General features: G+C 39.7%; 1 protein-coding gene across 1 annotated transcript; it reads left to right on the top strand.

The window, feature by feature from the left end:
- Positions 1-1541: 1541 nt before the first annotated feature.
- On the top strand, positions 1542-27106 carry herc3 (HECT and RLD domain containing E3 ubiquitin protein ligase 3). The gene is made up of 25 exons (XM_073465681.1): positions 1542-1614; positions 3527-3879; positions 6605-6764; positions 6892-6968; positions 7086-7307; positions 7755-7846; positions 8443-8573; positions 8930-9081; positions 9842-9897; positions 10940-11064; positions 11207-11266; positions 12857-12968; positions 14801-14990; positions 15977-16140; positions 16294-16407; positions 16701-16724; positions 16818-16916; positions 17048-17218; positions 17322-17465; positions 18852-19018; positions 20108-20174; positions 20337-20419; positions 21990-22173; positions 23333-23435; positions 24524-27106. Exons 2-25 carry the CDS (start codon positions 3657-3659, stop codon positions 24730-24732), a joined length of 3129 nt encoding a protein of 1042 aa, XP_073321782.1. The 5' UTR covers positions 1542-1614; positions 3527-3656; the 3' UTR covers positions 24733-27106.
- The last annotated feature ends 68 nt before the right edge of the window (positions 27107-27174 follow it).

The raw sequence follows: 27174 nt of genomic DNA, 5'->3' as shown, positions 1-27174 counted from the left end.
GTATCATCTGATCATGCAATTCTATTTAATGTGGCAAACGAAAAACGAAAATACGAGTCAATATTTCGTTTTTCTGTATGCACCAAACATTGAAAACTGGTGTTTGTTTTCCTATTTTCAGCCCAAACGAGCGGGTGAGGCCACTCGAGGGTGTCCAGCGGGGAAGCTCTGAAATCACACAGAGACGCCGGATTATCACCGCAGCAGTGGTTCGCCAATTCTCCGCCGTTGGTTGTTCACACAGAACCAAGCAGCTCCGGCGTAAAAGACGAACCGGAGTATAATTCACACAGAAAGCCGGCGCTGCGGCTCCAAAGGAGGTGTGACGGTACACGTCATGACGATGACGTATGTGTTTTTTTCAAGGTGTTTCCCGGTGTCCTCCTGTTAATCTAAACATGTACCCGCTGACTGATTATAATCATATGGATGCCGTTATAATGTGTTGTGATTGAGATCCCGACCCACCAAACATCCTGGAAAGTGACAAAGTTACGTTTTTCTCTAAATTACATAATCACCATCAGTCAACAGGACGTCTGACTATTTCACTCGGGGGGAAAGAGGCTGTTTTCTGGGGGGAAAGTTCACTGAGTCTCGGTCAGGAGGGCTGATCGTCGCGGTGATTTGGTCTCGTCATCAAAATATTCTTTAATAGCAGTGTGTACGTCGTCACTGGCAGCGCTCTTGTTTTGAAAACATGTAAACCATGTCCTTCCGGTTCAAAGGACGGACCAGTCCAATCAGCGACGATTCATGTCGCCCAAGGGTTCCTACCTTTTCCGGTTTGGTTAATGTTGTTGTGTTTTCTCTTTTTGTGTTGTGTTTTCTCTTTTTGTGTTGTGTTTTCTCTTTTGCCGTTGTGTTTTCTCTTTTTGTGTTGTGTTTTCTCTTTTTGTGTTGTGTTTTCTCTTTTTGTGTTGTGTTTTCTCTCTTTGTGTTGTGTTTTCTCTTTTGCCGTTGTTGTCTGATTTGCCGTTGTGTTTTGCACTTCACGGCCACCGTAGCGTCCAGACCTTTTCCCCTGGAGGGCGAAACTGAAGCTTAATGGTTGGCCACACCTATTGTGGCCTATTGTGTTAAGATGCAAAATGGTTCCTGGATCTCAAGTTACCTTAACTTACTGACTTCCTGCGTAAGGTGTCACCCAGCCCACTGTGCTCAGATGAAGAAAAATAAACAGTGATTTATATTATATATTATTATCTTTACTATTTATTTTATTTTTCATTAGAAACATCTGTTGCGGCAAATCAAACCCAACAGCAGGCCAATTTTGACCCACGGGCCCCACTTTGGACAGCCCTGCTCCAGACAGTCACTTTTTGGCTGTTGTCCTGTCTATGATAATGTTTATAGCATTTTTTTATTGTGCCAAATTCTGACGCAGGGGAAACTGGAGTGATGATTGGTTAGGGTAGGGGTAAGAACATCAGAGTAAGCCAATCAGAGGCAGAGTAGGGCGGGTCATTTGTAAATTCACTTCCTGATCGGCGTCCAATCGCGGCTTTCCTGTCTAGAATGTTCAGTGACGTAGCCAGCTTTGACACTTCCTAGTTTGTTTTCTGAGCTGAACCGAAACCAGACGCCCAATTACAGAATGCATCTGTCCAGGTAAACAACCCATTTACATTTTAAATGAACCAGACATAACGCAACACCGTTTTGCTTACAATTTAGACATCGGTTAACCCGTGGATATCTGTGTTTTTTTTGTCAGCGATGAGGTGACAGTCAGCGATGCTATAGCTCGCTAAGGTTAATTAGCTAACTGTTAACTATCATTGTAACTCGGCTTGGGTTTGTTAGCAAGCGAGCTGCTTTGGTTCCGTTTCTGAACTGTCTAACCAGCTAAAATCAGTTCACACACAAAGCAACGCCTGCACACCGTGTTGACCATGTCTACACCACGTATACACAGGCCACTCCTCTTTCACGCTCTCCCCAGCAGGCAGCTAGCTAACGTAACCTTAAATACATGTCCTCATTACAGATGATGGGGTTCGTCCAGGTGCACACACAAACACAGCTAAGTAGCTGCTAGTTCAGTGGGAGTCATATTAAGCTAATTCTTATTGCAGTGTGTGCTAATTATAGTAACCCACAGTTAATAAACATGGCTTAATGCTGTTTCACAGGCACTCAGAACCAAGTTTGGGGTATATGATAGAGTTATTCGTGTTTTATTCAGGGTTTACTATGTGGTATCTGTGTGCTTACTGTGGTCTTACAGTTCAGTTTCAATTTTTTCTTCGACACTGTCAGTATACACCCACTTGTCAGGTTAGTAGGTACACGCTGAAAATAATGCAGTCGTATCCAACGACCTACCTTCCCTCATGAAGCTTATAATGTTTAGTTTTAGCTGTAATTGTAAGGGAACTCCAGACAGGTGTTTACTCAATGTCCTGGTCATTTTGAATGATGCAGACTACAGCTACTAATAGTATTAAGATGATTTTGTTGCACTTGTAAATCAGTTAGTGCTTTACTGAAGTCAAACATAAAATCAAGTGAACACTGATCATTTTGATAAATTAGCAAGAACCATGTAAGAAAAAAGGCAAGTAAAACACCAAATCCTCCCGGGTGTTTTGAATATGTAGTCTACCCTCATTGTTATGGAACAGATTTAGCAAAAAGAGAACGTCATGACTCGGCCCGCAGTTAACATTTATTTTGATTGTTGATTCATCTGCCCGTTATTTTCTTTATTTATCGTGATGTCTGTAAGATGGGAGAAAATAGTGCAAAATGTCTTTCACAATTTCTCAGCTCAGCTCAGGCTGACATCTTCAAATGGATTGTTTTCTCTCACCAGCAGTCTAAAACATAAAAGTATTCAATTTACTTTTATAGATGAAGAAGGTCGGATTTATTGCAGGGCTTTTTCTATTTGGCTGTTTTAGTTTTAGCTAGGTGTACCTCCTAAATTTGTATACAGGGAGTACATTCAAGAATAATATTATGTTCATAAATCAGTGACAGAGGCTGCAAACAACTTCTCAAATAAGGGTCAGATGGATATAAAAGTGATCTAATTAAAGTGAAGAAACACTTGGAATGAAGTCATTTGAAGACTGATTCCAACACTCCTTGTCTTTCTGTCTCCAGGTTTATATCATGTTTTTTTTTCTCACCAGAATCTACTTTATTGGCCAACTATTTGTACACATACAAGGAATTTGATGCAGTCCTTCGATTCCTCTTTATCATATAATATTCAGTACCCATTTGTTTATTACCCTTGGCTAACTCAGTCAGTTACATGCATGTATTGCATGTGGACAGGACTGCTTGGAGCTGTTTAAGCCGGGATTACACTGACAGGGTTTATTTAAACACACTGCCTGTTCCTCTGTTATACAGCTTACATCATTCTCACACACAGCCACGCCCACCTCTAAACCCATCTTTACTTTATTCTTAAAAACATCAGGGCTGCACACGTGGAGCAAAGTGATCAGTGTGAGTTCCTCATGAAGAAAGATGACATGATTACTAATAGTTTTTATGTTTCTTCCAGGGTTGGAAGTTACATGAAGAGGAGAAAGCGGGGCTGCTCTCAAGCCTGATCACTTTTTTGTCTTCCTCCGTCTGGCCATCACTCTCTGCCTCTTCGGATTGGTGCTCACCCCCCCTTTTCCCTCGCCAACATGCTGTGTTGGGGGAATGCAAAGGATGGACAGTTGGGTATCGGTGTGGAGAGGAACCCCATGTTTGAGCCAAGGAACTGTCATGTGTTCAGTGGCAGGGGACTGAAAGACGTGGCCTGTGGAGGGCAACACACAATGTTCCTGCTGCAGGATGGTAGTGTGTACACATGTGGTTCTAACAGCTGTGGACAGCTGGGCCACGACAAACCAGGGACCTCCCCAGGTGAGATTTCAGTGCGAACAGCAGATTGACTGAGTTTGGGTTAATCATTACAATCTATAGGTTGTTGCAGCAGGTGATGTGTGGAAAGTTACCAGGGGTAGTTAACAGATGTGAGAATGTGGGGTCTAAATGCTGTGTGTATTGAAAGAGCTAGAATCCATGTCCTATAATTTTTGACCATGCTATCGGCATGGCTCCAGGGATGGTAATGTCAGTCTCTCAGTTAGTCAAACACTTTGGTCCAGATTTAAATATCTCTTCTGCCATTGGATTGATTGCTCTGAAGTTTTGGGCAGACATTAATGGACCCAGGTGGCTGAATTCTTCTGACTTTGTTTGTGCCATCATAAGGTTGACATCTGTGGTTCAGAGTGAATTATCTTGACAACTATTGTAAAGATTACCATAAAATGTGAGACAGATATTTGAGGCTGTCCTTTGTGTTTAGTGCTAATAAACAAATGTTAGCATGCCAACACGACAAACTAAGATAGATAGATAGATATGATACGTGCCTAACATTAGGGCTGAACGATTTTTCTGACCAATACTGAGATTGCGATTTGATTTGCAAGTTTTTTTTAAAGTCAAGCTTCCATTAAATATTCACTATGTATCACTCATTTCAGCTGACTTTTTTGCCGTACACTGGTCTCATAGGTGCCTGTGGTGTTTTTTCAAGTGCTGGTACAAGTTTGTGGTGTTGCCTCGTGGTGCTGCAACTGTTCCATGATAGGTCTTGCATAGTACCTTTTTTCTCGTTGCATGTCTGTCTCTTCGAAGCCGAATTAATTCCATATCATATCGTGAGCCTTTAGCTCAATGTAACATTAATTCTAAGTTCAGCCCAATAGAGCCACTAACTTAGTCTTAGTCTCTTTTCTGTACAGTGAATGTTGGTGTTAGAAATGACAGATATGGGGAAATTTGAATTTTTGATTCCAATCTCAAACTTCCCAAGCGATGAAAATACAGTGTAAAAAACATTCAAACTAGAAGAAATATGACATTGCAGTTGCAGCTGGATTTGCTGTGGGGTAGTTCTACTCTCATGGGAGAATATTTCATGATGCCTTGATTTCAGCATACTGATTTTCCAGGTAGCCCCATCTTTGTGTACAATTGAGGAAGCTGAATATGCAATAAAATGTCTTTTGCAGGTCTAAAAAAGTTAATCTGCTCCGGTTTTACAGCTGCTTCACCACACCTGGATTATTGGATAATTACTAAGCATAAATGGGGTTATATCTTAAGCTTCACACATAATGGATTTGATGTTTTATACATACAATTAGTTTAAATGCAAATACACATTATTCTTTTGTTAAATTGTCAATTCTGACATCTATTGTCAACATCAGATTGCACGGCATAACCATTTCTGGGAGATTTGAAACACTCATAGCTTGTGAAGTGATTGCAGACAGTGGTGGGTCTGTGTTGGTGTCATGTGGGTGGAAGTTTGTGTTGTGTGTTACTTTGTATAGGCATGTGGGTGAAGCTGTAACAACAATGAATAAATGCAAGAATCTCTGAACCTTGAGCAAATAAATACACCTATTACAAAGAAGCTGACAAAACACCTTGGTGACGTGTAGGATGGAAAATCTGCTAGATGATAATCAACTTATTGTATAAGCACTCCCTTTATACATGCATACATATACTCAATGTTTTGATAAGTAAGCCTTTATCAGGTTTGTTTAGTTGTTTGAATATATCTTTTTAATAATCCTACGAAGTGTAGATTCCTGATTACATTTTTTGAAACAAGACTCAACAATACTGAGCTCAGTTTAAACCACAGCATCAGTTTGATAGCAGGAAACCAGGTCACCAACTACACAGTTTCCGATTATCTGCACCACATTGCCTCCTCACAAGTGCCACTTGCAGAGCATCACATGGAGACAAGCCTACTTTTTACGGCGCAGTTGACAGCATAGATGATTTTTTTCTGTCTATATATAGCTTGATACGTTCATAGCTTCTGTTTCTCAGGTGTTTATATGTTATTTTACAGGCCTTTTTCTGCCTAGGTAATTAAAAGAGAAACTATTTTACTTTAAGCAGTCCAAAACATCAGATAAAATGTCTGAGTTAAATGCCTTACATGGGTTGGGTCCATGAGGGCTGACTGTTATTCAAGAGTCAAGCTGTACAAGTACACTTCTGGAATTCTTTGACTGGGAGGCTCCATTGCAGCAAACAGTGAATAAAAAGGAAAACTGAAAATAAATATATGTAACGCTTATAGATATAAACAAAGAGTATTATACTACTTTTTCATTTAGGTGCACCAGCACACTCAATCATGAATTTCTTATTAAATGTGTTAACACATTTTGTAAATTACTGTAAAAAAAGAAAAAACAAAGTGCAGATATGTGTTTTTTTCCCTCATCTAAATCACCCACAACAAGAAATTGTGATAATCCCAATTGTTCAGTAAAATAACCTCAAAATTTCAGCCAGTCCGGTGCGACCGATGAAAATGTTTTGGTCACACTTGACAGATCTTCGGGTTCCCTGTATCAAAACAACATAAATGCCAATGATGAGATAAACAGAAATGAAAGGTACAATCATTCATTTGATGATGTGATGATAACAAATGCCAGGCTAGGGCGTACCAAAATACAATGGTAGAGTCAGTAAAGAAAATATTTTAATGTATTTCTTTGTCATGAAACTGTCGATGCCAAGCTCTTCCTCCTCTCCACAGAGCTGGTCGGAGCTCTAGACACTCAGAAGATAACGATGGTGTCGTGCGGGCGGGCCCATTCTATGGCGGTGAACGAGCAGGGTCAAGTGTTTGCCTGGGGAGCTGGTGAAGGTGGCCAGCTCGGCCTGGGGACAGCAGAGGCGGCAGTTCGAATCCCAAGGTGACTGAGTAACACACCATAGAGACATCCAAGCTTTCAGCCTGACAGGAGAAAAAACACTACAAGAAAATGACAGTGAGAGATTGGAGGTCTGATAAACAAATGTTTATGTTTTTTTATTTCCTAGATTGGTCAAAAGGCTGTGTGACCATCGGATCTCTCAAGTAATGTGTGGGAACCAGCACTGCATTGCACTTTCTAGAGGTGTGACAGTCTTTTCATAGCACACCAGCACTGTTCAGATCTAGAGTCTTCCATTACGTATTTGCCTGTGCAGGCAGTATTCAGTATAGATGTGCCTCTCTGTCCTTTCCCTGTCAGATGGCCAGCTGTTCACATGGGGCCAGAACACCAGCGGTCAGCTCGGTCTGGGGAAAGGAGAGCCCAGCAAGCTGTCCCCTCATCCCCTCAAGTCTCTGGCGGGAATTCCTTTGGCAAAGATAACCGCCGGGGGAGACCACAGCTTTGCTCTCTCCTTGTCCGGAGCTGTATTCGGTTGGGGCAAGAACAAAGCTGGACAACTGGGTCTCAATGATAAACAAGGTAATAATCAGCTGGATGGAAAGAAGCCACATTGCTGTTTCAGAGAGATAAAGGATTTATTGTAGTTAATTATTTATTATGACAATATTATACTATGTTTGTTGTTGTTTCTGACATGCCTCTGTGGAATAGTGATACCATACTATAAATCCAATGTTTCACCTGCTTTAACACTGTCCAGGAAGTGTTTGTTTTTGTTTAGAAATGTGTGTTACAAGTTATTATAGGTGGCCATGTTTGGGGACTACTGTAGAAACATTAAATGCAAGCTCTCTTCTGTCTTCCCATTTTTTTGACAGAATATTGGGCAGAATAGTCACTGAATAATTGCCACTGCAGTACTAGATTGAAATGCCGTAGTTGACTTTACCACTTATTTGCAAATTGAATTAGTATCAGCGAAGAAAAGCATGACCTTGCTTTGGTTGTTTGTGTCCCCTTCCTCAGATCGTGCTGTCCCGTGCCACATCAAATTTTTGAGGTCTCAAAAAGTTGTTCACATCAGCTGTGGAGACGAACACACAGCAGCCCTCACAAAGGTATGAATATGGATAAACCCCAACGTGTGCTTTTTAGTTCAAACATTCACATAATCTAAGTACAACCAACATGTGTTAAATATTCCAGTTTGATTAGAACAGTGGTTTCAGACTGTTTGTGCTCAAGGCACACCTCTATTCAAATCTGTGCAAAACAGCCTCTATAACGTGTTATTCAATCACTCTGTACATGTTTATTTCTTCTTCCCAGTAAGGTTTTTGAATATAGAATTTAAATTTAACATTTTTTAAAACTCATTCTTCACTTGTTGTATAGTTGTATGTATCAGTAATAACCTGTGGTTGTAACAATATCCTACAGCGCATCTGGACTTGCCTCACGGCGCACAATTTGGGAACCACCGTGTTAGATGCTGCTTGCTCAGCTGCCGGATAACTGATAGACCAGTTATTTTTGCTGTATAGTGACTCACTACTTGTTGCATGTGAATATATCAACTAAGGTGCACAGATTAAACAACCATCTAGACTGCCCAACCCTTATTTATCTTAACCCACCACCTGACACCTGGGCTTATTTACCTTGAACAACTGGATTACTAAGTGAAGAATCTCATCTATTGTCTCTCCTGCAGGATGGTGGCTTGTTTACATTTGGTGATGGCTCGTGGGGTCAGCTGGGTCACGGCTCTACCAATAATGAACTTCTACCCAGGCGAGTGCTGGAGCTCATGGGCACTGAGGTGTCCCAGATCACCTGCGGCAGGTACTGTTTTTTCTAGACTATTTAATCTGGTGTAGCTGTTCAGTCTGATGCAACTCAGTAAGCTTCTATCTTTGTGAACCTTGAACTTTGTTAAGATTCAGTCAGAAAGTTGTTGATTAAGCTCTATGGTAATTTTTGTTGCTGTAGTCACTGGTGTTGCGCAGTGCTGTAGTCACTGGTGTTGCGCAGTGTGTGTTTGTGCTTCCCATTCACTAAAGATTCAAAGATAACAAATGAATTGTTGGGTCATTGAATCGGCTTAAATTCATCTGTACAGCCCAAACTAATAGCGTGGTGTAAAAAAGCTGGTTTTAATGCTCTGCATCCTAAATCTTACTGCTTTTTCCCTTCGTCAGGCACCACACGTTGGCGTTTGTTACTTCCTCCAGTGTGGTGTATGCGTTTGGTTGTAACAGCCACGGTCAGCTTGGCACAGGAATACTGGGGGACGCTAGAAGCCCATTTCCTGTCAAGACCAGTTTCCTGACTGGAAATTTCCAAAGAACAGGTAAGCAGAAGACTCTGTGCTCAGAGCTGTATGATTGTGATGGAAGCTTAAATGGATGTTTTTTCTAAAATGCTATTAATATTTTCTTTGATTAGTACTTATCTAGTAAGTATGTAGATGTTATTTCCCTATTCTCTTGGATGTATAAGCAATAGGGTCCTCGATAATAGCTTTTTAAAGACCAACCACAGTCACATGCAGAGAGCCCAAAACTGAAACAGGCACTGACCTCTAGTTCGAATGCATAAATTAGTGTAATCGGCTAATAACCACCCTTTCACTCAGATGGTTGGTAAATGTCCTGTTAGTGCCGGATGGGCTCCCACGTGCTTATCCGTCACGTTGTATGTGGCTGTGCTGATGTGTGACTGAGGATGAAAGACTGAATTTGCTCAAAAAAATGGAAACGTTTGGAGAAATAAAAGAAGAAAAATCCACTGTTGTTTGTGGTATAGGAGTTATCAAAATTCAGCTTGTGATGTGAAAGTGTTTGTTGATAATTTGATGTAGTGCATCACTGAGGAGTCTTTTTTTAAACTGGAAGACAACTATGACAACCCTTTGATGTGTGTCAGAGTTAACAGTTTAATAGTTTGATCATTCCTTGATGCATCCACAATATATTCTCCTTTATCCATCATGAGGTATCAGCATTATTTTCAAGGTCAAGTTTATTTGTAAAGCAAAATTTCAGACAAATGCGGTTGATCTCAGCTAACATGTGCTGTTTTCTCCTTGCTTTCTTCCAAACAATATACAGTGACCAAAATCATCTGTGGAGGAGACCACAGCTTCTTATTGTACTCTAATGAACAGGTATGTGATTAAGACTTTAGTAAACCTCCCTCTACAGCTTGTTCCCTGAGTAGTAATATATCTCCCACTTCTTCTTCTTGTCTTCTTCTTTCTACTTCAGCTTCTGCTTCTTCTTCACCCTCTGTTTCGTTTTCTGCTACTGCTACTGCTGCTGCTTCTTCTTCTTCTTCAGCCTCTGTTTCTTCTTCTTCTTCTTCTTCTTCTTCTTTGTCTTCTTCTTCTTCAGCTTCTTCTTTCTTTTTCTTTTTCTTCTTCTTCTTGTTATATTTATTTGCATCAGATGACTACAGATCTGTCCATAAACAATTCTTTAATCACACGATTCAAAGCATGATTATCGAAATACCACATGCAAAGGGAAAACCAAGTGTCTGATAAAGGTGAACTGTAGAAAATAGAGATAAGGAGAAACCTCCAGTCCATTTAATACATGAATTCCCTATCCTCACAGTCAGCACCAAATCCTCAACACAAACCTTAACATAATCATAATAACAAAATAAAATTACTGATTAAAACTATTTCAAAATATGTTGCTAAATGAAAAGAAAGACACTCTGATTCACAGCATCTTTTGTTGATGCCTTCATTTAATCAGTTCAGTGTTTCACCACAGGGGGACAGTAATGTCTAAGCTTTTCAACAATGTTTCAACATTACACTTACAGCGTATTGGAGCTATACTCTATATGGAGCATTTGTCTTCTACGAATCTACTGCGATTTGTCAGGAATGTGCACTGATAAAGACAAAACACATTCAGCCTCTACGGAGAAAATATTTAGACTTCAGGCGTGGCCCATTTACTTTATCTTCATGGAGGAAAGAGACACAACCCAGACGGAAGCCCAGATGTCTCTGTGCTGAACTGTGACACACACATACACACACACACACACACGCACGCACGCACGCACGCACGCACGCACGCACGCACACACACACACACACACACACATGCACACAAACAGTGGAAGTAGCAGTGCAAACAATCTTTTTGTGACAGTGCTGTTTTCTTGTCTGTTTATCTTCCTCTCTGCAGAGTTCTGTCCCTCCAGAAGACTTCAGAGTGATTAATATCACTAAATCAATCTCCCCGATCAATTATGAGAGATTAAATTCATGGAGGTTAAAGCTGATGTACAGCACAGATTCTAGTGTCACAAAGTAAGTGAAGTAAAACAGTTATTATTTAAAATATATAAAATGTTAATTCTCTGGTAGATATTTGGTATTATCGGTTGTTAAATAAGTCATATTTTTTAATGGTCTCTGTACTTGTTTGTCTGTTTTATGTTTTTGTGCACAGTGACATCATTATTCAACTCTCCTCCACGGCATGTTGGAACGCCAGCTTCTTGGACCAAAGGTAGGTAAACACCATGCTTACATGTATTAAAGGAACGGTTCGCCCAAAAACAAAAATTCATTCATCATCTCCTCCCCCCCTTGTCGATGGAAAGTCAGTCCACAAAACATTTCTGGAGCTTCACAGCAAGACCATGTTGCAGCATTCGCCTAAACAGCTGAAGTAGATTGGGATTTGTTTTCAAAAGTGAAACAAACAACTGAAAGAGAAAAGTAAAATGGCTCCATACACCTTATCCAACATAATCCAAGTCACTTGAACCCACATCCAAAATTGATTTGAAAAGACATTAATTACACCCTCAGTGTGCGGTCGAGCTCCATCTACTTCAGTTGTTTGATAATTATCTAATTATCAAAATTATATAAAAAGGTTTGTATAATTTTTTAGGTTTACCTGTACCTGATCCATCAGCATGTGTTCAAAATAGCACAAACACAGGATCTTTGAACTCTTCCAGGCAGGTGGTAGTCATGTTTGATATCAAAACCCCATTCTACCTCTGTTCACACTTTGGCACCCTACAATATCAAATTGGTCTGGAATAATCTCGATTTTCTCAAAGAAACACATATTACGCAACTAGAAACCATGAGGCTGAATGCACAGACTCACATGTAAGCTAGCGTCCTGGGAACTGATTCAGCAGGGACCTCACATGCTCCACTTATTATCATGGTATGTCGTCTTATCCAACAAAACATGCTGACCGGCAGGCCTGGGAAAGATGCAATCTGTCTGGTCACTGATTCAGATTTGTCTGACCGTCAGTCTGTGTGAAGGTGTGATTACTTTTTTGTACAGACTCATCAGCAGATACTTATCGTGTCCGGGTAATGAACTGTGGAGGTGATCAGGGTGGAAACACACCTCTGGAGACAACATGAAATACTAAAAGCAGGAAAGATACATCTTAAACTGTAAAACATGCTGTGAAACATGGTCAGCAATTTTTTTTAAGTATAGTCAAAACCAGACTGCAGGTAGGACCTAAGACTTATTGTCATTTTCATTGTGTTACATTTTGGGCCCAGAACTGCTCATCTGTTTCTTTCAGCCCACAGAGTCTCAGAATTGAGTGGGTCAGTGCTCGTACTCACTCTGTACTATCTGCATCAGTGTGTTTTGTTTGGCAAACAGTCTCCACACGATCAAATCTGATGTATTTTGTATTATGACTAAATAAAACCTGTGGTATATGAATGTGACGGCTTACACTGTCAGTAGTTGCTGTCCTTCATGCTGAAAGGTTTAGTTGTCTTTGCGGAGGCATGTTTATCAGTTTGTACTTGCTCAGACTGAAGAGGAGATCTTCTTAGGGATTGACTTAAATACCTTAAGGCTGTGCATTGTGTGTGTGCTCATGCCGGCGTGTGTTAAGAATTAGCACATCCACCATTCAGTGAACTTGGCTCATAGCTGACCTTCACATGACAGATCGGTGTTTAATCCAAAGTAACGTGTCTTTTTACATGAAGGCTTTACCACAAAGTCCCTGAACCTGAGCTGTGACCTATTTTTATCCTGTTAGTGATCCATGAGACATCATAGATAGTCCACACATAATTATATGTTTGTTTGCATTCTCAGTGATGATACCCACTTCAAAACCAACCCAAAGATCCCAGGCATCGATCTCAACTCTGTCAGACTGCTATTTGCGACGCTCAGCAAGCCGGCTTTCTCTGGACTTCTGGAGCAGGTATTGACAAAATACTGTATTTAATAATTGTATCAGTCAAGGTAATACGTTTTTTTAATTTTTACATGTAACTCCTTACCTTTATTTCAAGGACATAAACATGAAGGACTATTTTTTATAATGCCTCTTAAAAACAAAAGCTGTAAATCTTCATATTGCTTTAATGTCCACTACATGTTCTGTAATTCCCACAATCACTCAGGAGTTTTGTTCCTTGCTTGTGGTCTTGTTTCACTCAGTCATGTCGCCTAATGATTGTGCCCTTAAAGCAGCACTAATCAGAAATTTGATATTAACAATGGGTCAAATAGTCAGTTGGTTGTAATGTGAAAGGTGTCACTTGTTCGTAGTGACAAACTCTTTAGCGCTACAGAGCGTTTTAGCATCTTTCAGCTTATTGTTTTGGTTTTTACAGCCTGCAACTTTAACTGTTTCAGTCCACTCTTACCGCTCATCATCAACCTCTTTTCTTGCATCTGGCAGCTATTTTCAGGAAAAACAAGCCTCTGCACATGACCTGCTCAGCACCACAGAGCAGGGAGATACAATTAGCGACTAGCCGGTGAACATAGTGGAGCATTTAGCAGCTAAAGAGCCAGATATTTCCCTCAGGAGTCGATGGAGACCAAAGCAGGGCTAATGGAGAGTATATATCTTCCATTCATCAGGTGGACACAAACATGACTCCAAATCATTGCTAATTTTGCTCTGTCCCTGCTGGTTGTGTAACTAGGTATTTGTGTCCTAACACATTCACCATACCACTGTCACATGTTGTGTTTACTGATCCCAAGTGGCCCAAAAAAAAAATTAATGAATGCTGATTTAAAGCAGCAAAATTAAGATGAGCTCAGAAAATGAAGGAGAATTCAAACCTGCCAGTTCTGTCTCCTGCAGAAGAATCATTTCTGTCTACCTGCCCTGAGAAAGTGCGTGCATCAGTGATTGAGGTCAAATGATGCAGGTTACGGCAAGCGAGGGAGTAAGCTAACGTTGAGCAAACCTTAAAAGTGCAATATGAACTTGAGCTGCACGGCTAACAAGCCAATGTCATCAACAGTTAGCAGCAATTAGCGGTTACTCTAGTCAAATGCTGCCCCTTATTTGACAGATTAATTCTTACCTATTGCACCTTTGAAGCCTGTTATTACTAAAAATTCAAAACCTCTTTATTTAAACCTAAAACAATCCCCTCAAAATAGAAGTAGTAATTCTGGGAGACATTTGTGTCCATAAATAAAAGAAAAAAACAACAAATATTGACATAACTTAGATTTGATATTGAGCAAAGTCTCAAATTAACTCCCTGTTTAGGTTTATGCCACCATAAAATAGCAGTGTTAAAGGAGGAACATTGGGATTGTTACACAGAAGAGGATGTGTAACTAGTGGTTTTACCAAAACATCCATGTCATATGTAAATATTGGTCGTGTTTTGAAAGTACACCAAGTCCTGCCGCAGTTCCACAGCGGAAAACTGCAGCACTGAGTCACAACCTCTAACATTAGCTCGATAATGTTAGGTTTTGGGTTCATGTACCTCAAAGCAACATGAATTATAATCTGTGTATACACTGAGGCCTCATTCCAAACCACTAAAAGCCTCTCCCAAAATTTAGTGACTGATATTTTTCTCCTGCTGACAAGTTGATCCAAGCGGAATTTAAAAAATATACCACAAATTTGTCTGGTTTGTTTGTTGATACTTGCAGCTTTCAAACATATCATAATACACTACATTTCAAATCCTTTTCTCTGAATAACAGTAAATATTATTTCTTTGATCTGTGTAATTATATACACAATACGTCTCAACTCTGTTTCCTCTTCAGGCCACCAAGAGCTTTGAGAGTCTGTTGATCCCTCAGCTGCCACGCTCCCCTCCAGACGTCGAGGCCATGAGGATCTACCTCATACTGTCCGAGTACCCGGCGCTGCAGGACTCCAAGAACTACATCCGCCTCACCATCCCCCTGGCAATGGCCATCCTCCGGCTAGACGCCAACCCCAGCAAAGTATTGGGTATCATACTTGCATGCACACACTACAAGTTTTTTTTTTTTTTATATCAATCAAGTTATTTGACACAGAACATCCTACCATATCAAACCCTGTGGCTCCATGTGACATCACACTACATGACTCCGTCAACTCGTTATCTACAATATGTCATCTACAGTATGTCAGCGTCCTCCATATACACCTGTGCATAAAATGTTATCCCAAGGAATGTTTAAGATACGCCACCAAACAAGAAAAAGGTTCCAGAAAATGCCAGAACATCACCAAAAAGTAAACAGCCTGACTGACGATGGATGTTTGGGGCTGATGTTGATATTTGGGAACATCAGGAGTTGTCCTCCCTAGAAAAGTTAAGTTGGTAGCTGGTCGAGTGCCTTCAGTGTGAGAGGAATCAACAACAAACAAAAGGGTTTGCCAAAGCACGGGATGCCCTTTCATACCTACAAAGTAATATAGTTTAAAAACAAATTTATTTATTTGACATTCATTACCCATAACCCTAACCCTAACCCATCTGCAGAAGCCACATGCTTCAAACGGTTTTCATTCAAGAACCCTAAGCATTCATTTGGTACATCTTCTGATTACTGTCAGTGTTAGAAGAAGTAATCAGTATTGAGTGTAGAAATACTCGGTTACAAGTAAAAGTCTTACATTTAGCATTTGCATTAAAATATAGTGCATCTGGAAAAGATGCAGCTAATTTGATCTACTTAATATACAGCTGGGGAGCTCAGTCTATAATAGTACATCATAATGTATTAGTTGTTTTGTCTTATTTTGTATTATTGACCCAAATCTGCAAACTCACTAGTAAAGCTGTCAAAATAAGTATGAAGTAAAAAGTATAATATTTGCCTTCAAATATAGTGGCGTAGAAGAAGAAAGTAGCATTAGTTACATTCCACCACTGGTCATCGTAAACCATTGTCATGTTTTTAATATTTGCTCTGTAAATTAATTTGACCTGTTTCTCTGTCCGTCAGATAACTGGTGGTGTTTTGTGGACGGCAGTGTTTTCACCAGAATGGTCGACATGTACAAGAGCATCGTTGTGTTTATGCTGACGGGAGGCAAGACGCTGCTGGTACCGGTCTTCTACGAGAACTATTTTGTTGCCACACTGAGACTGCTGGAGAAACTCCACAAGGTATCCACACACGTCACCACCAAGTCCATCAGTTCTGCATCATCCCTCAGTTCAGTCTGAGTTGGAAATGTGTGTTTCCTGGTACTAATCTGTAGACTGCCATGTACCTGTGACATTTCCTGGAGTTGAGGCAGGTGTTTGTTCTGTCACCAGGTAAACTTAAAGGCCCAGCATGTGGAGTACAACCAATTTTATATCCCTGACATCACCAGCCTGGTGGACATCCAGGAAGACTACCTCAAATGGTTTCTGAGTAAAGCTGAGATTGTGAGTACCGACTTTCTCCGACAAAGTTTCACTTCCTTGGTACTTTACATCTGCATACACACATACACACACGCTCTTAAATCATGTCATTGTCAGTGTCTACAGAGAGTGAAATTTTATCCACACCTGCTTGCGGGTGTGCTGCTGATTTTCAGTTCTTGCTATTCAATGAGTGTTTGAATCCACAGAAAAGCCCCCGTGACTCCTTTGACATTGGAGGGATTTTTTAAATTCTTATTACAGTTTCATTTCAAGTCAGGATTAGTGACTTTGCTTTCTATTTTGTTTTCTAGAAAGGATCTTCCTCCCCGTCACAGGTACTTGATTTAAGATCAAACTCGAACATCCAAAATTCCACATCAGATTTATTTGATTATTGTAGTAAGTTTATTTCTTAACTTTCCTTGCAGAGTGACTTCCCCGCAGTGAACCTATGTGCCTACCCGTTCATACTGAACGCTCAAGCCAAGACAACCATGCTGCAAACAGACGCTGAACTGCAAATGCAGGTATCTACTGTTAATGTAGAAATAGTTTTCCTGTGGTTTCATACAGTTCGATCACTGATTTGAGTTTAAAGATGAAGATTTTATTAACTTCATAGTAAAATAAATGTCTCTCTCTTCTTGCTCTTTCCAAGATGGCAGTAAGCGGTGCGAACCTTCACAATGTCTTCATGCTGCTCACGCTGGAACCCCATCTTGCCAGGAACCCTTACTTGGTGCTCCATGTGCGCAGGAACCATTTAGTGAGTGACACGCTACGTGAGCTCACCATGTACTCTGATGTGGACCTCAAGAAACCGCTCAAGGTGAGAGCTACGCCTAAAAGCTCCTGAAGGTCACTGTAGGTCTGTGATTCCTTTCCCACAAACCCTCTGTCCTTTTCGTGATCGCCTCGTTTTCCCCCTGCAGGTGATCTTTGATGGCGAGGAGGCCGTAGATGCAGGCGGAGTTACTAAAGAGTTCTTCCTGCTGCTGTTGAAAGAGCTGATGGATCCTGTGTACGGGATGTTCACACATTACAAAGAGTCCAACCTGCTGTGGTTCTCAGACAAAGTAAGTCACTATGCAGAACAACGGCTTCAGTTCCGAAACATGCATATCGCAAGTTAATAAAAACGAATAACTGGAAACACATTAGCTTTGTGACGGCTTTTCACAACAAGTAGTACAATCTATGATTTTATCCAGCTGGATATTGCTCCGTACCTCCTCGATCTCACCTTCATATTCAGGGGCTGACACAGTAGTTTGACAAATAAATATCACGGGCCTTTTGAACCCCATATTACATTCTTAGAGTTTGTTCACTTGTCATGGAAACAGCTCAGTTGTAACCATTCAACCCGAGTATGCAACTTTGCTTCTTTTGTTTGTTTATTTCTTTTTTTATTTGTGCACTTATATTAGTAGTATAAAAAATATCCTAATGTGATGAAGAATAACAATGCTGTCCACAGCAAAGACGTTACTGCTGTTATGTTTAAATATTGAATACAGATTGACATTGGGATTCAGTCTTTTTTATATGTAAGTAATGTTTTACTGTTATTATGACGTTGAGTTAATTTGCTTCAACTTGAAAGATAATGTGGAGCTAGACAGACACTTACATGCTGATAACGGAGGTAGTTGTTTTTGTCTTCTGTCTGCTCTCTATGGATCGGAGGCAGTGACAGTTTGAGAGGCAGTGACAGTTTGTCAATGCTGTCAGTGCAGGCTTAGAGGTAATGCATCTGGAACATTGTTCAAAAGCTTTAAATGAATTTACTGGCTGTTACTGAAAAGGCAGTTCAGGGTTTACAGTTAGACAGTATATCAGTCACTCAAATGAAGGTGGATTCTTGTTGTGCTTTTGTTTTGTTTGTTCTTTTAATACATGACTGCACTAAGCCTGTAATGGATCTGCAGAATGTGTGTTATTTGACCTGCAGCTGTATTTTCCAGGAAGAGCTGCTGATTCTGACATAACACAGTGATGTCAGTGGCAACACTCAGGTTTACAAAACACTCACCTCCATAAGGGAACATTTCCCCGAACTCGAGGAATCACTGGTTACACTAGTCCTTTGACAAGAGATCCAGCAATGAAACAGAATCATCAATGAGCAGTTTTGTCCCTGTCTGTCTGTGTCAGCTCAAAGTGCCTTTTTATAACCCCTTATTTATTATATTTATTTATTTATTATATACATTTTTAAGGGCCACCACATGTAGTTGGTTTTTAAGTGTGAGCTTGGATTACATGTTTCACTGAAATATTCCAGTTATTCACAGCTCAAAAATAATACATACAACATTTTTGTGATTTAGCTTGTGGGTTGTGAGGAACTGGATGTTCAGTTCATGTTTATGTGCATAATACAGATAGTTTTGTCAGATGTTAGAAAGCAGTACAAAAGGCAATGAAAAATAAAATATTTTTTTCTTGTGTGTTTCCAGTGTTTTGTTGAGCAGAACTGGTTTCACCTGATTGGGATCATCTGCGGTCTCGCCATCTACAACTCCACGGTGGTGGACCTCCACTTCCCTCTGGTTCTCTACAAGAAGCTACTGGAGGTAACGCCCACGCTGGAGGACTTCAAGGAGCTCTCACCCACCGAGGCCAGGTAACATCCTCCAAGCTTTAAAGCAGTGTGAGACAGAATATGCTTTTTTCTCCACTCAGATGGTAGCTCTGTTTTTGTCCTAGAGATTGCTCCCTCTTGCAAACCATTTATCTTGTTTGTTTGGTCTAAAATTGGGACCTTGTTCCAGATTACTTTTGTTTAAATAGAAATTATGTTCAGTCCTGCTGCCCTCAAACACACTCAAAAAAGGCTCCTTAAGCTTTGTCATGGGGATGTAACAGTGTGTTTTTTTAAGTATCAGTGAAACTGACTGCCGCAGGGAAATGCCTCTTCATTGAATTTAGAGCCGGAAGGGTCAGCATTTCCTCAGTGCCTGATTGTGTCCAGAGTATTGATTTTGAGATTAGTCCTCTGTAAGCTACAAGTGGGGCTGCACAGCCTGTTGTGTTGCTATTAGAGACGAGGCAACCTTAAAGGACACGATCTTGAAAAATAATTTGCTACATTTTTATGTGGACTGTCTTCAGAGTTTGACAGGCTAAAGTTACATGCCAGCTACATGTAAGCATAATGTTTAAAATTATTTGAGATTTAATTATTTTTATTGTCTTTTCAGTATCTTAAGATACCCAGTATTTGGATTCAAATCAGCAGACGATGGTATTAGATCCTCTTTCTTTAATTAGCATTTTCTTTGCCATCTAAGCTTGTCCTCTTTCCATGTATCCATAAATATTTTAGTGCGTGTTTGGTGCGTGTTGTTCTAACAGGAGAGCTGTAGGACAGCACAGCTGATCCCTGGTTTTCATTTTATAAGTCAAACTGGGACAGATTTAAACCTGGGGCAGCAGGTGGATTTAATAAACTCTCTGATAAGGTAGAAAAAACAGATTTACAATCCCACAGAGTTGCTGATATTTCTAAAAACAGAGAAGGTATTATTACAGCTATCAACAAAGCCCTCAGCTTTGCATGATGATATACATGAAGGGGCTTGTTTTAGTTTCTCTTCATGGCGTCCTAAGAATGATTTTAAATGAATTATACCAACAAAAAGATTAATAGCTTGTGTTGTTTTGCCATTGTAATGATCATGTGTAAATAGTGTGCCTTCTGTTTATTCTTTAGGAGTCTACAACAACTTCTAGACTTTGACGGAGCTGATGTGGAGGAGACGTTTCTTCTCAACTTCGCTGTAAGTCAAACTTTTTACCCTCATTAATACTAACTTTAGGGATGAACCCTTTAACTGAAAACTGTTGCATTATAAGCATGTCATCTTCATCCTACAATGTCTACACTTAATTCCTGAAATGTAAAAAACTCCGACCTGAGACTTGTTGTGTTCACATCTCAGATCACCAGGGAGAACTATGGGATGACAGAAGTCAAGGAGCTCATCCCTGGAGGAGAGAGCATCAGCGTGGACAAAAACAACAGGTGAGAAAGCTGCTCACTGTTCGAGGTTGATGTGTTTAAGAATTGATTCATCAACTCGTCCTTCACTTGATGTCCCATTTGAAATGACCTTGTTTTATGAATATTTTAATGCTCGGCACTCTGTTCTTTCTGCGAGATAAACAGATAAGGTTTTTAATATATTGTTTCCAGCACTGAGATTATCGTGTGCTCACACAGCTGGCAGCTTGTGGCCCATTGTCCTCACTGAAGGTCGTGTTCTGTGTTGGAAACATAGAGAACAAAGATTAATTTGGGTATTTTAAGCATCATTCTGTGTTTTTTTTCTCCACCGTCAACACCCTGTTTCTTCAGCTCGTCCTTGTGCCGCTGGCATTGATTCCAGTGTTATGTGGATGAGTCCACAGAGAGGTGCGGGGCGGGCGGTGTCAACATGTCTGGCTGCTGGTGCTGAACAGATGGCGAGAGCAACAGTGACCCAAGTTGCTCCTGCAAAATCCTCTCAACACCCAGATATAAAACTGTAATAACAGGAATAATAGAGAAAAAGGTTGTTTCTGTGGTATAAAACATCCACAGACACACACTAAAGGAGAGATCTAGACTGAAGGCTCGTTGTCAGACAGATGATTTCCTGTCTTTGTGTTTCTCTGTCAGATTTGTCAGGGTATGAATCTGTGTGCTCTATTTGTGAGCTTATTGAGACAGTACTTGTACGTGTGCTGGTTTGTTATATGAAGCTCCTGCAGTCCAGTTTACTTATTTAGACTCAGTGAAACAATATTTCTGGTGCATCTTTCTTCCTTATTTTCAAGATTTTTCCTGTTTTAACAGGATGTTGTGACAGAGTGAAAAACAGCAAGTCATCAGTTCTTTGTGGTCGAGTGGTGAAAGTGCAACTGTTCAGTAATCTGTGATTATTTATTTATTTATTTCAAATGAATCATCACCTCCTGGTTCATGCTGGAGTCGTTACTGTCAACTTTGTTTTCCAGAAAATGGTCGTTAAAGGGTAACTCCAACAGTTCTCTGAGATTATTACTGAATTTCATATGATATGCTAATTTCTTCCACACAGTATTTTACATATATGTTGAATATATATATATATATATTGTCCAGTTGTTCTAACACCTAACACCTCATTGATGCTTCAGTATATGATGCTTATATTTAGTGAGGCATTCAAACTAATCAACGGCTGCAACATTACATCTAATGGAAGTATTTCAGATGTTTTATTCATCATTTTATGCACATTTGATGATGACTGAAGAGATTATCAGTTTAATCTACCTGAGTAAATTCTGCAGTTTGACCTCACTGAGATGTAAATAAGCTCAGATCAGACTGGAGACACACACAGTAACACGTACACACACACACACACACACACACACACACACACACACACACACTGATACAATGGAGGGGCCGGAAGGGAGTGTTTACAGTTACGCCTTGAAGTTTGAATGAATTCTTTCCTTATAAACTGATTAGTGAGGATGCAGCTGCTGTGCAGAACAAATTAATGATCTGAATGTTTACTCAACCTGTGTGGTGTGTGTGTGCGCTTGTGTGTGCGTTTCAGGAAGGAGTTTGTCGAGGCCTACCTGCGCTACGTGTTTTCAGACTCGGTGAGCGAGCAGTACTCGGCCTTCTCCTCCGGCTTCCTGAAGGTGTGCGGGGGGGAGATCTTGTCGCTGTTCCAGCCCTCTGAGCTGATGGCCATGGTGGTCGGCAACAACAATTACAACTGGGAGGAGATGGAAAAGGTCAGAATGTTGTTAAAAATCTGTCCTGTAGACTTTTTGCTTTGGACACATTTACTGTCCTACAAACCATTTCTGGTCTGCAGTCAGATCTGTTTCTCTTAGTACACATAGTTCAGTTGGAATGACTGTAAGTAGAAAATCCTCAAATCCTCAGTGACGCAAGTGTTTTCAAATTTATAGTTGTGGATGTGCTGATGATCAGGTTTCACTGGACAGACTGACTTTTACGTAATAAACATCTGTTAGTTATAGTTTTACTGACAAAGGGAGTATATTTGACTAACACAGTAAACAGTAACACATGACTCGTGACATCATGCCAACTTGGGAAGATTTATTGAGCAGCTGCAGGTTTTGTTCCTTCTTGTTCACACACTATAAGAGTTTATAGTTTTTAGTTTGAGGGCAAAGATAACTTTTTTTTAACCATGAAAGCTCTGTGAAGCTGTACTAAGACACAGCGGTGCTTTAAGCTAAATGCTAATTAGGGATCAACTGATATGTTTCTTTCAGGGCCGATACTGATACCAAAAATAAATGCATTCATAAATATACCTTACAAAGGAAATATAAAAAATGATTAACTTGGTTAAAATGCTTAACAATATATATAATATATATAATAATAATATATAATAATATTTTATTTCAAATTAATGTATAAAATCCCCCCAAATTGATATCTCTTATAGTAATATCTACTTTTTATCAGTCAAGGAAGAGAAAATTGTAAATGTGCAAGACTCAGTGGTTAATGTTCATCTGTTGTCCCTGACCAGACGTTAAAAAGGTATCCCAAAACGACACATCAAAAATCACACATCTTTATGGATAATATTGACGGTCGGCTTGTTTTATGGCTTGTGGTTGTGTGTGTGTCTTGGCACTTGGTGTCACATATTTTACTGGTGATATCAGCCCTGGTGCACAGAGGTCCCTTGTGCAGGGATCGTTATGTAAGATATCATAAAAATCAAAGCTGAAATGAGAAATGTACTGAAATTGCGTACATTTTGTGGAGAAAATACAAAAAAGCATGCACGTCTCTGAGGAATTTGTTTCACTGATTAATGTGTAAATGTCACTGCCAGGGAGGAAATGGTTGAGTAATAATAAAACAGAGAAAAGCTTCTCATCACAGCATCTTTCCTCTCTGCAGAATGCCGTTTACAAAGGGGAATACTCAGCCACTCATCCAACAGTCAGATTGTTCTGGGAGGTTTTCCACGAGTTCCCTCTGGAGAAGAAGAAGCAGTTCTTATGTAAGCTTTTAATTGCCTCATTGCTCAATCTGCATGACAGTTTAATGCTCACGCTCTCGCCCTCAAACATGTTATAAATACTGTAATTATGTGCACATTGTTTCTGTGGGGAAATGGGGAAGCCTGAACATTTTGACATTATCTCAAGCGCTTTGTTGTAAATGCATCATGTGGCATTACATGAGCATATAAAAGCATAATTACAATATGCAGTAAATTCCTTGTGTATTTTTTAGGCCATGGTATATATATATATATATATATATATATATATATATATATATATATATATATATATATATATATATATATATATATATATATATTTATATATATATATATATATATATATATATATATATATATATATATATTATATATATATATATATATATATATATACCATATACCATCAAAAATGAACTGAAATCTACTAATTATTAATAATAATCTACTAAAGTTAGCATGCTAATCAGCTAGCCCCGGTCCTGAAAACAGCTTTCTCCCAGTGGTCCAAAGCTCCTGTGCTAGTGGTGTAAACACCAACGCTTCTCTTGTAGTCCAGCTAGCTGCACGACTAACTGAGCTAACAAGCAAACAGTAGCCACAGTCAGGGCTACTGCATATGTGAAAAAAGTTGCAAAAGTGTTGCTATCACAGTTTGAGAGTACAGACAAGTCTATTCTTCAACTATAAAATATCTAGGTCAGCAGGAATCTTGGTCACAAGTCACTGATAGCGAAATGTAAACATACCACGAGGAGTTTTTAACTGGTTATAAAACAATCTCAATTTAATACTGATGCCTCTATATGACCTGCACAAGCAAACACGACCACCAGCGACAAGATTGGCTATTTCTGACCAGTTGTTCTAGTTATTCTGAATGGCTATCATGGGGTTGGATAAGTCATAAATTTCACTAATCACAGGGTCTTGTCCACATGTTGTTGTCAGGAAAAACACTGAACCCAAAATATCATATATATCATAGTTTAATATAAATACAGACATTTAACATGTATGCAGCTGTATGTGGATAAACATTTTCTTCTCTACTCTTACTCCTCTGTTCCCTGCCCCTCCAGTGTTCCTGACCGGCAGCGACCGGATCCCCATCCACGGCATGGAGAGCCTGCGTATCGTCATCCAGTCCACCACAGCGGAGGAGCACTACCTGCCGGTGGCCCACACCTGCTACAACCTGCTGGACATGCCCCGCTACCAGACCAAAGAGATCCTGCGCTGCCGCCTCACTCGGGCCGTGGAGCAGTACGAGGGTTTCAGCCTGGTCTGAGGACGGGAGATCTTAATGCACTTTAACAGCAATACACCACCGTGTCAGTGTCAAAAGAGTGTAACGGGGGGCTCCGGCGCACAGGAAAGTCACTCTCTTTATATGCTCTTACAAGATTGTTAAGCATCTTGAATCTGAAAGGTCTATGTATGTAAATGCAGAGTATTATTGTTTTGATTGCTTTGGGCAAAGTTTCTCAACCTTTATGGACCAATGGGAAGATATTTGATGTGTGATATTTATTTGACTACAGAAAAATGACAAGCTGGGATCAAAAATATGTTGGGACCTAAAATCAAAGACCACAGAAGGTTGAGAAACTGGCTTTGGGTGTTTGTGTAGTTTCATTAGTTTGTCTTAATTTGCACAGCTGTGTATTTTATATTCAACTCCTTAAATTCTATTTTTCACCTTTAAATAATTCTGTTATTACCTTGAGACAATATATCTGCTTTTTGTTACATTTAATTTATTAAATAGAGTGGTTATTTTTTGACAAAATGAAAATGTGTATATATGTATGTAAATAGCACTTTGAATATAATCTTTACCCTCGACATTGGGAGCAGTGTTCGTCCGGCTGATCCTTTATAATCTGGACACCAGCATGTCCTCTCTGCCTGAAACTAATGGACAATGGAAGAAGAGTATCTGGCAGGCGGGAGGGTGCAGGATGAGACATGGTGAATATTATTTGCAATCTTTCCTTTTGAGCTGTGGATCACAGAGCAGCTGACTTTGTCTTGAACCTGCATTCAACAGTGTTGCCTTCTACAGCAAAACCTACACAGAAAGCTGACTTTTAAAGGATTTATAGTGGTTGTTATCTGTGTGCATGTTCATGAGTGAAAGCAAAAAAACCTTGATTGTAATTTAAAAAGTTTGACATTTTGGGAGATATGCGTATTATCTTTATGGCAGAGAGTTGGATGAGCAGATTCACTGATACTATTTTCATGTCTGCTCTTTAAATTTAAAATGGCGAGCAACAGCGGGTTAGCTTAGCACAAACTCTGGAAATGGGGTGAAACAGCCAGCCGAGCTCCGTTTTTTCTTGATTGAGTCAAGTGATGTTTTATAAATTGTTCTGAAAAATTGTTCCCAAGGTATCAAATTATAAATATATATATTAATCCTCATAAAAACAGTTGATCTACAGGGGATTTTCTGCCTTACTATTTCTCAGCTGGTACTGGTGTTACCATATTCTGACCTTTGATTAGGCAAGGAATTTCAGCTAGGATTAAGTTGCCACCATAAACATTTATTATTAATTTATTTCTATTAATTGCTTACCATACTTTGATAGCTTTTATCCAACATGGCACCACCGCAGTATTTAGATTGGGGAGTCTGGTTGCCTGGCAACTACTCAGGGCCTAGAAAAAGTCTGGCACATAAGTCCGAGTAAAGCGTTGAATTGTTTTTACACTTAGTTTTTGGACATATTAAACAAATGAGACATAACACGTTAATCAGAGCACATTAGAGATGCGACTTGGCAGATTTTTTAGCTGCTGGATGGATCCATACGAGCCGTTTCCCTCTGTTTCCAGTCTTTCTACTAGGCTAAGCTAACCTGCTGCTAGCTGTAGCTTCATATTAGCTGGCTAACTCTCTGGCAGAAAGAGTATACACACACGTCCCAAAATGTTTTTTAAAACTTCACATATAATCATTAAAATTAGCAATTGTAATTAGTTTATGTCCGAGTTGCAGATAATTAAAATGTGACATTTGTGGCACCAACAAGTGCATATTTAACAGATGACCCGTAAAGTACTCTAGATATAAAGTCAGTTGATAAACTGTGTATGACTTGTTCCAAAACTTGCCCTGATGCTGTATTTATTCCTGCGGTCAAACCTCTTAATCCAAAATGTTTAATTAGGTCGTGCACTGGTGTGAAGTGTGTGAAATGGTCTTGCATATATATCTATATTTTTTATATATTTCATACCTGACAGTGGTGTTAAAGTGAGTTCAGACAGTAAATGACTTGATGTGTCCTGACTAACAGGTCACACTGACGCATCCATTTAGCAATAACAACCTGAAACAGCCCAGTAATGTAGTGATGACTGGGTTCTTCTAAAGGTCTTAAACACTGGACTCTTCTGAGACAGTTCGTCCTCTTGCTTCGCTCTATACTGCATGTACACACATGATCTACATGTTCAGTCGATATTTGTCTAATTAAAGCTGATTTCTCCTGCAGAGTTTAGTCCTATGCAAAGGTTTGTGCAGCCCTCGACTTTTTTGCACCTTTTAATGTGCTACTGAAAATGTGATTTTTGCATATTTGTCTGAAATCTACACAAAGCTCTCTGTTCCAGCCAACTTTTTAAATAAAACAAGACAATGTGAAAGCACAGTTCCCTGCATGTGTCATGATTGCATTATTGGACAAGAGTATGTTCAACGTTTTGAATCATGTTCCTG

Source organism: Pagrus major, chromosome 1, assembly GCF_040436345.1.
Source record: "Pagrus major chromosome 1, Pma_NU_1.0".
Lineage (NCBI taxonomy): Eukaryota > Metazoa > Chordata > Actinopteri > Spariformes > Sparidae > Pagrus > Pagrus major.
Note: the sequence above shows the minus strand (reverse complement) of the source record. Positions and strands in the feature narration are given on the sequence as shown.

Bases quoted from the DNA above. Each gene is read 5' to 3' on its own strand.
- herc3 (XM_073465681.1), top strand. From the start codon at position 3,657: ATGCTGTGTTGGGGGAATGCAAAGGATGGACAGTTGGGTATCGGTGTG. The intron at 6,765-6,891 runs GTGACTGAGTAA...TTTATTTCCTAG, and splicing joins GCGGCAGTTCGAATCCCAAG to ATTGGTCAAAAGGCTGTGTG. The intron at 23,436-24,523 runs GTAAGCTTTTAA...CTGCCCCTCCAG, and splicing joins GAAGAAGAAGCAGTTCTTAT to TGTTCCTGACCGGCAGCGAC.